The 14,785-nt window shown below is 47.8% G+C and overlaps 1 protein-coding gene across 1 annotated transcript in view; it reads left to right on the forward strand.

Moving 5' to 3' along the window:
- Positions 1 to 14,785, forward strand: part of LOC112254117 (receptor-type tyrosine-protein phosphatase T) — a 491,368-nt gene that overhangs the window by 160,655 nt on the left and 315,928 nt on the right. Inside the window, exons 4-6 of the mRNA XM_024426355.2 lie at positions 11,627 to 11,708; positions 12,538 to 12,653; positions 13,374 to 13,548. Coding sequence (XP_024282123.1) covers positions 11,627 to 11,708; positions 12,538 to 12,653; positions 13,374 to 13,548 — 373 coding nt within the window. The remainder of the gene's footprint in view (positions 1 to 11,626; positions 11,709 to 12,537; positions 12,654 to 13,373; positions 13,549 to 14,785) is intronic.

Here is a 14,785-nt window from a genome sequence, read left to right on the forward strand (position 1 = left end):
CCCTCTCCCTTCGTCCCTGGATAGTCCACCCCGCCGCCGACCATGGCCTAGTAGTCCTCACCCAGAACCCCACTGGACTGAGGAACAGATCGGGACTGAAGGACAGCTCGGGACCGAGGCAGCTCGGGACTGAGGGGAAGCTCGGGAGTGAGAGAAAGCTCAGGAGTGAGAGAAAGCTCAGGAGTGAGAGAAAGCTCAGGAGTGAGAGGAAGCTCAGGAGTGAGAGGAAGCTCAGGAGTGAGAGGAAGCTCAGGAGTGAGAGGAAGCTCAGGAGTGAGAGGAAGCTCAGGAGTGAGAGGAAGCTCAGGAGTGAGAGGAAGCTCAGGCAGGTAGATAGACCTACCAGCTCCTGGCTGGCTGGTGGTTTCAGCAGATCCTGGCTGACTGGCAGATCCTGGCTGACTGGCAGATCTGGAAGAGTCTGGTTGACTGGCAGATCTGGAAGAGTCTGGTTGACTGGCAGATCTGGAAGAGTCTGGTTGACTGGCAGATCTGGAAGAGTCTGGTTGACTGGCAGATCTGGAAGAGTCTGGTTGACTGGCAGATCTGGAAGAGTCTGGTTGACTGGCAGATCTGGAAGAGTCTGGTTGACTGGCAGATCTGGAAGAGTCTGGTTGACTGGCAGATCTGGAAGAGTCTGGCTGACTGGCAGATCTGGAAGAGTCTGGCTGACTGGCAGATCTGGAAGAGTCTGGCAGACTGGCGATGCTGGGCAGACCGGCGGCGCCGGGCAGACCGGCGGCGCCGGGCAGACTGGCGACGCTGGGCAGACTGGCGGTGCTGGGCAGACTGGCGGTGCTGGGCAGACTGACGACGCTGGGCAGACTGACGACGCTGGGCAGACTGGCGGTGCTGGGCAGACTGGCGGTGCTGGGCAGACTGGCGATGCTGGGCAGACTGGCGATGCTGGGCAGACTGGCGATGCTGGGCAGACTGATGACGATGCTGGGCAGACTGATGACGATGCTGGGCAGACTGGCGATGCTGGGCAGACTGGGGGCACTGGCGGCGCTGGGCAGACTGGCGGCACTAGCTGCTCCATATAGGCTGACAGCTCTGGCGGCTTCTTACAGACTGACCGCTCTGGCGGCTCCGTGCTGACTGGCAGCTCCTTGCAGACTGGCAGCTCCTTACAGACTGACAGCTCCTTACAGACTGACAGCTCCGTGCAGACTGACAGCTCCGTGCAGACTGGCTGCTCCATGCAGACTGGCTGCTCCATGCAGACTGACAGCTCTGGCTGCTTCATGCAGACTGACAGCTCTGGCTGCTCCATGTAGACTGGCTGCTTCATGCAGACTGGCAGCTCGGGCTGCTTCATGTAGACTGACAGCTCTGGCTGCTCCATGCGGACTGACAGCTCTGGCTGCTCCATGTAGACTGACTGCTTCATGCAGACTGGCAGCTCGGGCTGCTTCCTGTAGACTGACAGCTCTGGCTCCTCCATGCAGACTGACAGCTCTGACTGCTCCATGCAGACTGACAGCTCTGGCTGCTTCATGCAGACTGGCAGCTCTGGCTGCTCTATGTAGACTGGCTGCTTCATGCAGACTGGCAGCTCGGGCTGCTTCATGTAGACTGACAGCTCTGGCTGCTCCATGCGGACTGACAGCTCTGGCTGCTCCATGCAGACTGACAGCTCTGGCTGCTCCATGCAGACTGACAGCTCTGGCTGCTCCATGCGGACTGACAGCTCTGGCTGCTCCATGCGGACTGACAGCTCTGGCTGCTCCATGTAGACTGGCTGCTTCATGCAGACTGGCAGCTCGGGCTGCTTCATGTAGACTGACAGCTCTGGCTGCTCCATGTAGACTGGCAGCTCTGGCTGCTCCATGCAGACTGACAGCTCTGGCTGCTTCATGCAGACTGGCAGCTCTGGCTGCGCTGAACAGGCGGGAGACTCCTGCAGCGCTGTGTCGGAGGAAGGCTCTGGCTGCGCTAAACAGGCGGGAGACTCCGGCAGCGCAGGAGAGGAGAAAGGCTCTGGCTGCGCTAAACAGGCGGGAGGCTCCGGCAGCGCTGTAGAGGAGGAAGGCTCTGGCTGCGCTAAACAGGCGGGAGGCTCCGGCAGCGCTGTAGAGGAGGAAGGCTCTGGCTGCGCTAAACAGGCGGGAGACTCCAGCAGCGCAGGAGAGGAGAAAAGCGCTGGCTGCGCTGAACAGGCGAGGCACACTGAAGGCCTGGTGCGTGGTGCTGGAACTGGTGGTACTGGATCGAGGACACGCACAGGAAGCCTGGTGCGGGGAGCTGCTACCGGAGGGCTGGGGTGTGGAGGTGGTACTGGATAGACCGGACCGTGCAGGCGCACTGGGGCTCTTGAGCACCGAGCCTGCCCAACCTTACCTGGTTGAATGCTCCCGGTTGCCCTGCCAGTGCGGCGAGGTGGAATAGCCTGCACTGGGCTATGCAGGCGAACCGGAGACACCGAGCGCAAGGCTGGTGCCATGTAAGCCGGCCCAAGGAGACGCACTGGGGACCAGATGCGTAGAGCCGGCTTCATGGCATTTGGCTCGACGCTCAATCTAGCCCGGCCGATACGCGGAGCTGGAATATACCGAACCGGGCTGTGCACCCGCACTGGAGACACCGTGCGCTCCACAGCATAACACGGTGCCTGCCCGGTCTCTCCAGCCCCCGGTAAGCACAGGGAGTTTGCGCAGGTCTCCTACCTGGCATAGCCATACTCCCTGTAAGCCCCCCCCAAGAAATTTTTGGGGCTGACTCTCGGGCTTCCATCCGCTCTGCCGTGCTAGCTCCTCATAATGCCGCCTCTCTGCTTTTGCTGCCTCCAGCTCGGCTTTGGGGCGACAATAATCTCCAGGCTCATTCCAGGGTCCTTTACCGTCCAATTCCTCCTCCCATGTCCATAACTCCAGGTGGTGCAACCTCTCCCACTGTAGCTGCTGCTGCTCCTGCTGCTGCTGCCTCTGTTGCCTCTTCTCCTGTTGCTCCTTTGGGCGGCTACACTCCCTGGTTTAGCCCAGGGTCCTCTCCCGTCGAAGATCTCCTCCCATGACCAGAAATCCTTGGTGAGCATCTCCTTTTTCGGCTGCTCCTGCCTGTTGACACGCCGCTTGGTCCGTTGGTGGTGGGTGATTCTGTAACGGTTTTCTAGTGGTGATGAAAGAGAGTCGGACCAAACTGCAGCGTGTCGATTGCGATCCATGTTTAATATACCAAAGAAACACGAACTTACAAAAAACAATAAACGAAACCGAAACAGCCTATCTGGTGCAAACTAACAACGAGTACACATAGGACACTAAGGACAATCACCCACGACAAACTCAAAGAATATGGCTGCCTAAATATGGTTCCCAATCAGAGACAACGATAAGCACCTGCCTCTGATTGAGAACCACTCCAGACAGCCATAGACCTTGCTAGACAACCCACTAAGCTACAATCCCAATACCACCACCAAAACCCCAAGACAAACACACCACAATTACAAAAACCCCATGCCACACCCTGGCCTGACCAAATACATAAAAATAAACACAAAATACTTTGACCAGGGCGTGACAGGTATGACATCGACGATGCACTTGCTAATAAACTCACTCACCGAATCAGCGTATTCGTCAATGTTGTTGTTTGACACAATGCGGAACATATCACAATCCACGTGATCGAAGCAATCTTGAAGCGTGGAATCAGATTGTTCGGACCAGCGTTGAACAGACCTGAGCGCAGGAGCTTCCTGTTTTAGTCTCTGTCTATAGGCAGGGAGCAACAAAATGGAGTCGTGGTCAGCTTTTCCAAAAGGAGTGCGGGGGAGGGCATTATATGCATTGCGGAAGTTAGAATAACAATGATCCAGGGTTTTACCAGCTCTGGTAGCACAATCGATATGCTGATAAAATTTAGGGAGTATTTTTTTTCAGATTAGTCTTGTTAAAATCCCCAGCTACATTGAATGCAGTCTCAGGATATGTGGTTTCCAGTTTACATAGATATCAAATAAAGTTTGTTTGGGGCTATCGATGTGTCTGCTTGGGGGTGAATTTATGCGGCTGTGATTATAATCGAAGAGAATTCTCTTGGTAGATAATGAGGTCGACATTTGATTGTGAGGAATTCTAAGTCAGGTGAACAGAAGGACTGAGTTCCTGTTTTTTGTTATGATCACACCACTTCTCGTTAATCATAAGGCATACGCCCCCGCCCCTCTTCTTACCAGAAAGATGCTTGTTTCTGTCGGCGCGATGCGTGAAGAAACCAGCTGGCTGTACCGACTCCAGCTGGCTGTACCGACTTAGCGTGGCTGTACAGCTGGCTGTACCGACTTAGCGTGTCTTGAGTGAGCCATGTTTCCACGAAGCAAAGAAGGTTACAGTCTCTTATGTCTCTCTGGAATGCTACCATTGCTCGGATTTCATCAACCTTGATGTCAAGAGACTGGACATTGGCGAATAGTATGCTCGGGAGCGGTGTGCGATGTGCCTGTCTCCGGAGCCTAACCTGAAGAACGCTTCGTCTGCCCCTTTTACGGCGACGTTGTTTTGGTTCGCCGGCTGGGATCCGATCCACACTATAGGAATACATTCTTCTAACGGCCATGGTGCATTATTAGCACAATCAAAAAACTTTCTTGGCACTTTCACTGATTGCTAAAAGAACTGGGGCTGGAGTCCCAGGGCTGGAGTCCCAGGGCTGGAGTCCCAGGGCTGGAGTCCCTGTGCTGGAGTCCCTGGAGAACTGGAGTCCCTGGGGTGGAGTCCCAGGGCTGGAGTCCCTGGAGAACTGGAGTCCCTGGAGAACTGGAGTCCCTGACAGTGTGCCCTCTAAATTCGCTACACAATCTTCTGCTGCGTAGCCTAGGCGAACACCTTGCAAAACACCTGTGCAAACAATCTGTACATACTGGAAACTATTAACGACCTTATCCATGGTGCTTTACTGACAGTAGTATTTCCCCCTCATGGTAACTATCCTTCTAACCACTATAGGCTAGTTGACTGTGTGAGCACACCCAATAAAACATTATCTTGGGATCCTGGTGAAGATGGAAGAGGTATGCGTGTGTATGCGTCCCATGTCAAGCTGCGCTCCAAATACGCTACATCACTGCTATTTTGCAGCCCATTATAAACCTATAGTGGCAAACTAGATTAAGTACCCTAACCTGTAGGCTAATCGTACATTACAGTAGGCAAGGGAAAGTCAATTATAGACCTCGCCGACGGCTGCTGGAGGAATAAACAACGAAGCAGGGGTTTAAAGCAAACATGTCTGTGGGATGAAGGCAACTTAACGAACACTCTTGAATGCACAAAGCAGCTAATCTGAGCTGATGTTTGAATATATTCATGGGTGGATTCTCCCTTTCTTGAAATAATCATTGGTCTAAATATAGACCTATTAGATATATGATGATAGGCTATATAGGCTCTAAAGAAATAATCACTGATGTGACTTGGTTGGTAGCCCAGCGTAATATCTCCTTTCACTATCCATCTATCGGTGATGTCTTCTAGGATGGGAGGAATAAAGGATGCATAGGTTATCCCAAAACAAGGGGATCGTCTCCATTGTATGCTATTTTGTCTCAGCTACACTGTATGTAAAAAAGTATGTTGACAACGCTTCAAATGAGTGGATTTGGCTATTTCAGCCACACCTGTTGCTGACAGGTGTATAAAATCAAGCACACAGCCATGAAATCTCCATAGACAATCATTGTCAGTAGAATGTCCTTACTGAAGAGCTCAGTGACTTTCAACATGGCACCTTCATAGGATGCCACCTTTAAAACAAGTCAGTTTGTCAAATTCTGCAATTGAAGTTATTGTGAAGTGGAAACATCTAGGAGCAACAACGGGTCAGCCGCGAAGTGGTGCGCCACACAAGCTCACAGAATGGGACCGCCGAGTGCTAAAATGCTTATAAATCATCTGTCCTTGGTTGCAAGACTCACTACAGTGTTTCGCCACACAAGCTCACAGAATGGGATCGCCGAGTGCTAAAATGTGTAAAAATCGCCTGTCCTTGGTTGCAAGACTCACTACAAAGTTTCAAGCTGCCTCTGAAAGCAACACAAGAACTGTTCGTTGGGAGCTCCATGAAATGGGTTTCCAAGGCCGAGCAGCCATACACAAACCTAAGATCACAATGCAAAACGTTGACTGGAGTGGTGTCCAGTCTGCTGTCCCCACTTGCTTCAAGATGTCCACCATTGTTCCTGTACCCAAGAAAGCAAAGGTAACTGAACTAATTGACTTTCGCTCCATAGCACTGCACACTGCCCTATACCATCTGGACAAGACGAATACCTATGTAAGAATGCTGTTCATTGACTATAGCTCAGACATTAAAAACATAGTACCCTCCAAGCTCATCATAAAGCTCGGGGCTCTGGGTCTGAACCCCAACCTGTGCAACTGGGTCCTGGACTTCCTGATGGGGCCGCCCCAGGTGGTGAAGGTAGGAAACAACACCTCCACTACCTGATTCTCAACAAAGGGGCCCCACATGGGTACATGCTCAGCCTCCTCCTGTACTCACTGTACACCCATGACTGCGTGGCCACGCATGTCTCCTACTCAATTATCAAGTTTGCTGAAGTCACAACAGTAGTAGGCCTGATTGTCAACAATGACTAGACAGCCTACAGGGAGGAGGTGAGGGCCCTGGTGGAGTGGTCCCAGGAAAATAACCTCTCCCTGAACATCAACAAAACGAAGTAGCTGATTGTGGACTTCAGGAGACAGCAGAGGGAGCACACCACTATCCACATCGACGGGACCACAGTGGAGCGGGTGAAAAGCTTCAAGTTCCTCGGTGTAAACAACACGGACAATCTGAAATGGTCCACCCACACAGACAGTGTCGCGAAGAAGGCGTAACAGTGCCTCTTCAACCTCAGGTTGAAGAAATTCGGCTTTGCCCTTAAGACCCTCACAAACTTTTACAAATACACAATTGAAAGCATCCTGTGTGGCTGCATCACCGGGAGCACACTAATCAAATCAAATCAAATGTATTTATATAGCCCTTTGTACATCAGCTGATATCTCAAAGTGCTGTACTATCACCCAGCCTAAAACCCCAAACAGCAAGCAATGCAGGTGTAGAAGCACGGTGGCAAGGAAAAACTCCTTAGAAAGGCCGAAACCTAGGAAGAAACCTAGAGAGGAACCAGGCTATGAGGGGTGGCCAGTCCTCTTCTGGCTGTGCCGGGTGGAGATTATAACAGAACATGGCCAAGATGTTCAAATGTTCATAAATGACCAGCGTGGTCAAATAATAATAATCACAGTAGTTGTCGAGGGTGCAGCAAGTCAGCACCTCAGGAGGAAATGTCAGTTGGCTTTTCTTAGCCGATCATTAAGAGTATCTCTACCACTCCTGCTGTCTCTAGAGAGTTGAAAACAGCAGGTCTGGGACAGGTCCAGTGAACAGGTCAGGATTCCATAGCCGCAGGCAGAACAGTTGAAACTAGAGCAGCAGCACGGCCAGGTGGACTGGGGACAGCAAGGAGTCATCATGCCAGGTAGTCCTGAGGCATGGCCCTAGGGCTCAGGTCCTCCGAGAGAAAAAGAGAAAGAGCGAATTAGAGAGAGCATACTTAAATTCACACAGGACACCGGATAAGAAAGGAGAAGTACTCCAGATATAACAAACTGACCCTAGCCCCCCAACACATAAACTACTGCAGCATAAATACTGGAGGCTGAGACAGGAGGGGTCAGTAGACACTGTGGCCCCATCCGATGATACCCCCAGACAGGGCCAAACAGGAAGGATTTGTACTACCTGCCCTCCAGGACACTTACAGCACCCGATGTCACAGGAAGGCCAAAAAGATCGTCAAGTTCATCAACCACCCAAGCCACGGCCTGTTCACCCCACTATCATCCAGAAGGCAAGGGCAGTACAGGTTCTTCAAAGCTGGGACCGAGAGACTGAAAAACATCTCAAGGCCATCAGACTGTTAAATAGCCATCAATAGCCGGCTACCACCTGGTTACACAACCTTAGAGGCTGCTGCCCTTTGTACATAGACATGGAATCACTGGTCACTTTAATAATGTTTACACACTGTTTTACTCATTTCATATGTATTCAGTTGTGGCCAAAAGTTTTGAGAATGACACAAATATTAATTTTCACAAAGTTTGCTGCTTCAGGGTCTTTAGATATTTTTGTCAGATGTTAGTATGGAATACTGAAGTATAACATTACAAGCATTTCATAAGTGTCAAAGGCTTTTATTGACAATTACATGAAAATTGATGCAAAGAGTCAATATTTGCAGTGTTGACCCTTCTTTTTCAAGACCTCTGCAATCCGCCCTGGCATGCTGTCAATTAACATCTGGGCCACATCCTGACAGATGGCAGCCCATTCTTGCATAATCAATGCTCGGAGTTTATCAGAATTTGTGGGTTTTTGTTTGTCCACCCGCCTCTTGAGAATTGACCACAAGTTCTCAATGGGATTAAGGTCTGGGGACTTTCCTGGCCATGGACCCAAAATATTGATGTTTCTTTCCCCGAGCCACTTAGTTATCACTTTTGCCTTATGGCAAGGCGCTCCATCAGCCTGGAAAAGGCATTGTTCGTCACCAAACTGTTCCTGGATGGTTGGGAGAAGTTGCTCTCGTAGGATGTGTTGGTACCATTCTTTATTCATGGCTGTGTTCTAAGGCAAAATTGTGAGTGAGCCCACTCCCTTGGCTGAGAAGCAACCCCACATAATAATGGTCTCAGGATGCTTTACTGTTGGCATGACACAGGACTGATGGTAGCGCTCACCTTGTCTTCTCCGGACAAGCTTTTGTCCGGATGCCCCAAACAATCGGAAAGGGAGTTAACCAAATCCACAACTTTAATCTTTAAGTATAACTGTAACTTTATTCTCTAAATTTTGACTTGATTCTCGAAATGTAATTGAGATAATTCTCAAAATATTTTTAAAGTACAATCCATACAAGAACGGAAACGATCAAAGTACCACCACCCATCAACATTTATTTATTATTTCTGTTCATTTGGTGCTAATACTCTTCTGCACAACACCCCATAATGTCAGTGAAATTGTGTTTTTAGAAATTGTAATAAATTATTAGAAAAGTAAAAGCTGAAATGTCTTGATTCAATAAGTATTCAACCCGTTTGATTTGGAAAGCCTAAAAAACTTCAGGAGTAAAAATGTGCTTAACAAGTCAGACACTAAGTTGCATGGACTAACTCAGTGTGCAATAGTGGTGTTTAACATGAGTTTAGAATGACTACCGCATCTCAGTACCACACACATACAATTATCTGTAAGGTGAAGTAATTAATTACACTTTGGATGGTGTATCAAGACACTCAGACACTACAAAGATAAAGGTGTCCTACCTAACACAGTTCATGGAGAGGATTTCATCATGAGGGCAATGGTGATTTTAAACCAGTTACAGAGTTAAATGGCTGTGATAGGAGAGAACTGAGGATGAATCAACAACATTTGAGATATGCCATAATACCAACCCAAATGAGTGAAAACAATGCATCCTGTTTGCAATAAGGTACTAAAGTAAAACTGCAAATAAAATGGCAAAGAAATTACTTTTTTGTCCTGAAATACTGTGCAAAGCATTATGGTTGGAATCAAATCCAACACAACACATCACTGAGTACCACTCTTTATATTTTCAAGTATGGTGGTGGCTGCATCATGTTATGGGTATGCTTGTCATTTGCAAGGACTAAATCATTTTTGGGCTGATAAAATCAAATGAATAGAACTAAGCACAGGCTAAGTCCTAGAGAAAAACCTGGTTCAGTCTGCTTTCCAACATACGTCTTTCAGCAGGACAATAATGGAAAACACAAGGCCAAATATACACTGGAGTTACTTACCAAGACAACATGGAATAGTCCTGAGTGGCCTAGTTACAGTTTTGACTTAAATCGTCTTGAAAATATATGGCAAGACTTGAAAATAGCTGTCTAGCAATGGTCAGCAACCAACTTGACAGGGCTTGAAGAATTTAGTAAAGAATAATAAAATATTGTACAATCCAGGTGTGGAAAGCTCTTAGAGACTTACCCAGAAAGGCTCACAGCTGTAATAACTGCCAAATATGATTCTAACATGTATTGACTCAGGGGGTTATCTTATCAAATAATATTAATGTTTAATTTTCCATTAATACAAAAATGCATATATACACTAGCGGTCAAAAGTTTGGGGTCACTTAGAAATGTCCTTGTTTTTGAAAGAAAAGCACATTTGTGTCCGTTAAAATTACATCAAATTGATCAGAAATACAGTGTAGACAATTTTTTATGTTGTAAATGACTATTGTAGCTGGAAATGTGCGATTTTTTAAATGGAATATCTACATAGGCGTTATCAGCAACCATCACTCCTGTGTTCCAATGGCATGTTGTGTTAGCTAATCTAAGTTTATCATTTTAAAAGGCTAATTGATCATTAGAAAATTATTTTGAAATGATGTTAGCGCAGCTGAAAATTGTTGTGCTGATTAAAGAACTAATAGAATTTGTCTTCTTTAGACCAGTTGAGTATGTGTAGCATCAACATTTGTGGGTTCGATTACAGGCTCAAAATGGCCAGAAACAAATTATTTATTCTGAAACTCGTCAGTCTGTTCTTTTTCTGAGAAATGAAGGCTATTCCATGTGAGAAATTGCCAAGAATCTGAAGATCTTGTACAACACTGTGTACTATTCCCGTCACAGAACAGCTCAAACTGTCTCTAACCAGAATAGAAAGAGAAGTGGGAGGCCCTGGTGCACAACTGAGCAAGAGGACAAGTACATTAGAGTGTCTAGTTTGAGAAACAGATGCCTCACAAGTCCTCAACTGGCAGCTTCATTAAATAGTACCCGCAAAACACCAGTCTCAACGGCAATAGTGAAGAGGTGACTCCGGGATGCTGGCCTTCTAGGCAGAGTCCCTCTGTCCAGTGTCTATTGGCCTGTCAGAGATATGGCTTTTTCTTTGCATTCGTATTTACAATGACGGCCTAGGAACAGTGGGTTAACGTCCTTGTTCAGGGGCAGAACGACAGATTTTTACCTTTGTCAGCTCAGCTTGATGAGCAAGCTGTACTGGGCTGGCCTGGTTACACATCAAACATAGTTGTAATAACGTGCTGGAAAGGACAATGTGAAAATAAAATATCAGAGTCGGGTTCGGGTTGGCCTTATAATGTGAAATACGTATTTGTCTCTATCTGGCCACAGAGACCTGAAGGCCTGAGTCCCTCTTCCCAGTCTGGCAGCCTTCACCGAGAGCCCTGTGTGAGCCCCACATGTCCCGAGCACATGGCACTGCTCTACTGGCCTGCACATTCTGCCAGGCCCATATGTGAACAGCAGCAGCAATCCGCCTGTATTGTTTGTTAATTATTACTTGAATATATTGCTGCAGCTGTCCCAATGGAAAGAGCTGCTGTCAATGTGGCGACAAGCTTTCATTTTGAAGGGTGTGTAGTTAGTTAGAGAGAATGTTGTTGACAGCATTGTGGATGCCATTCTTACAGGGTGTCCAGATGAGTTTTGCAGGGGTAACGAAAAATGCCTGTACAAATTGTGTTTCTCACTCTCTCCTCTCTCTCCCCACTCCCATCTCTCCCCATCTCTCTTCCTCTCCACCTTTGCGGTAGGTGATATTCGAGTCTGTATCCGTACAGGGCCATCCAGGGTTCATCGCGGTGGACGAGGTCCGAGTGTTGGCCCACCCATGCCGTAAGTGACACTACCCCATGGAGCATCATCTGGTCTCACACTCCTGTCTAGCAGGCTGTGTGTGTATGTGTGTTTGGGAGTGGGGGACTCACAGACCAAGAGTAGAGGGAGGACGAGGTAGATAGTGGAGCACAGAAGAAGGAACAAACTCAGGGCCTTCATCATTCAAAGCTGACAGAATGTCTTTGCCTCACATCTTTGGACTCCTCCAAGGCACTCAGTGTCCTAGATGTGTTCTCTTTCTTTCTTTCTCTTTCTGTACTTAGACTTAGAGCTTTCCCTGGGAATTAGGACAGAGCACTCAGTGCTGAATTCAAATAAGATTAGGAAGTAAAGGTAAATAAATTGCAGAGTAAAGGAATCCAGTCTGCTTTTTTCTTCAATGGGGGAAATCAACGTCAAGATAAATTCTCATATTGAAATGATCAATGAATACACTATTAGGCCTACATTTCTAGGCGCGGTGAAAATGAGATTAGGAGATGCCGTTTCAATGCCGTTTCAATGCCATACAGGGCAGTCTCGGTTCATTTGCTTTTCAGCTGGACATTAGTGTGCACTGAGCACACCAGGGGAGAGAATTCTACGGAAGGGAAGGAAAGGTGACCTGAAATTTTAACTTTAGATTTTAGAACGAAAAGAAAAATCACACTGATCTACAAAACACTGTTTTGATGGTAATTTAATGTTGTGTGCATTTGTTTTCTTTATTCCTCACATAACTCAGCTTTCTCAATTACTCAATGCATGTCAAACAGTTGATACAGTATGTGTTTGTGCTTATGCATGCCTAGTCATTGTATTGAGTGTGTTTCCCGCCCCTTTGCAGGGAAAGCGCCTCACTTCCTGCGGCTGCAGAATGTGGAGGTGAATGTGGGCCAGAACGCCACCTTCCAGTGTACCGCCGGGGGGAAGTGGTCACAACACGACCAACTGTGGCTACAGGCGAGTTGCTTCCCTTCGGTCCATTATAGATGTCATCCATCTTATCCCTCTCACCTTAAATCTGCAATCTTAAATTAGAAAAATAACAGATGGCAGCCGTGCCTGAGGGATGGGGCTGGAGAAGTAACCAATCTCAAATTCATAGATGTAGCTGTGGATGCATCCACCTTTAGTGACTAGCTTCTGTAGCTTTTTCAATCATGTGGAATACACAGGGCATTTTAGTTGATTTCTGTTGCAATGTTATGACCCCACCCTTGTGAAATGACACTTACAGCATGGTCCAGTTCCTTGCTGTACTTGCACAAACACTGTAATGGTATAAACTCTGTGGGGATATCCATACAATCTGTGCCCTGAGTATAAAGTGTTGTTTTGATATGGACGACTGCCTCTCTATCAGCCACCAATGTACTGCACTAGCATGTTTTCATCTTATAGTAATGGAATTTGCAATGGAGTAGTATCCTGGGCAGAAAAAAAGTATCAGGTAGATGCTAGAATAAATTACTTTTGGGAGGTTGTTATAGTCGAGTTGATATCGTAAGGAAAAAGTGCTGTGAAAAAGTTGCAGTTTCTGACAGACATTAACCATACTGCTGGTTTCTTTGGTTAACAGATTTGAATGTCCATATGTGGAGTTTGTCCTTTTTTACCATACCGACGTGATAATGTGTCTAATGTGTTAGTAAGAAAGTGTCTGTCTCTCTCTCTCTACAGCAGTGGAATGGTAAAGACACAGCCCTCATGGTGACGCGGGTGGTGAACCACCGGCGTTTCTCGGCCACCGTCAGCGTCGGGGACACGTCTCAGAGAAGCACCAGCCGCTATCGCTGTGTCATCCGCTCCGATGGTGGTTCCGGGGTCTCCAACTACGCAGAGCTTATCGTCAAAGGTACGGCTAACGTACTAACGGCTTACCTGCTAAAAGCGAGCAGGTAAAGGCTAACGGGTAGACTACCGGCTAGGCTAACGCTAGGCTACCCTAATACCAGGCTATTACCAGTCAGTCAGAACTCCGCTGGGTTCCTCCACAGTCATCTGAGCAGCAAACCCCTCATTATTTCAGCCACCATCAGCAGTGTGCATTCCATTCCACTATTTCCCCCTTCTCCCATTTATTAATGCATACTAACTTCTCCTTGAACAGAAACAAAGACAACATTTTGGTTAAGGGAGTGGAAAACAAAGATAGCGTAGACTGCTGGGTAGTCAAATCAAATCAAATGTATTTATATAGCCCTTCGTACATCAGCTGATATCTCAAAGAGCTGTACAGAAACCCAGCCTAAAACCCCAAACAGCAAGCAATGCAGGTGTAGAAGCATGGTCGCTAGGAAAAACTCCCTAGAAAGGCCAAAACCTAGGAAGAAACCTAGAGAGGAACCAGGCTATGTGGGGTGGCCAGTCCTCTTCTGGCTGTGCCGGGTGGAGATTATAACAGAACATGGCCAAGATGTTCAAATGTTCATAAATGACCAGCGTGGTCCAATAATAAGGCAGAACAGTTGAAACTGGGGCAGCAGCACGGCCAGGTGGACTGGGGACAGCAAGGAGTCATCATGTCAGGTAGTCCTGAGGCATGGTCCTAGGGCTCAGGTCCTCCGAGAGAGAGAAAGAAAGAAAGAGAGAAAGAGAGAATTAGAGAGAGCACACTTAAATTCACACAGGACACCGAATAGGACAGGAGAAGTACTCCAGATATAACAAACTGACCCTAGCCCCCCGACATATAAACTACTGCAGCATAAATACTGGAGGCTGAGACAGGAGGGGTCAGGAGACACTGTGGCCCCATCCGAGGACACCCCCGGACACGGCCAAACAGGAAGGATATAATCCCACCCACTTTGCCAAAGCACAGCCCCCACACCACTAGAGGGATATCTTCAACCACCAACTTACCATCCTGAGACAAGGCCGAGTATAGCCCATGGCACAACCCAAGGGAGTCGCCAACCCAGTCGTTGGGTATTGTAGGATGGGCGGGTGGGCACACTCTCCGCTTTCTTCTGAGAAAGAGTGGATTAATTGACAGTGCACTGTAAAGAATCTGAAATAGCCTATATATTTGTTCTATCACTTCTCCCCTGAGAAAGGAGCACTTCTTGATATATGGCTCAGAAAAACAT

Source organism: Oncorhynchus tshawytscha, linkage group LG07 (genome assembly GCF_018296145.1).
Source record: "Oncorhynchus tshawytscha isolate Ot180627B linkage group LG07, Otsh_v2.0, whole genome shotgun sequence".
Classification (NCBI taxonomy): domain Eukaryota; kingdom Metazoa; phylum Chordata; class Actinopteri; order Salmoniformes; family Salmonidae; genus Oncorhynchus; species Oncorhynchus tshawytscha.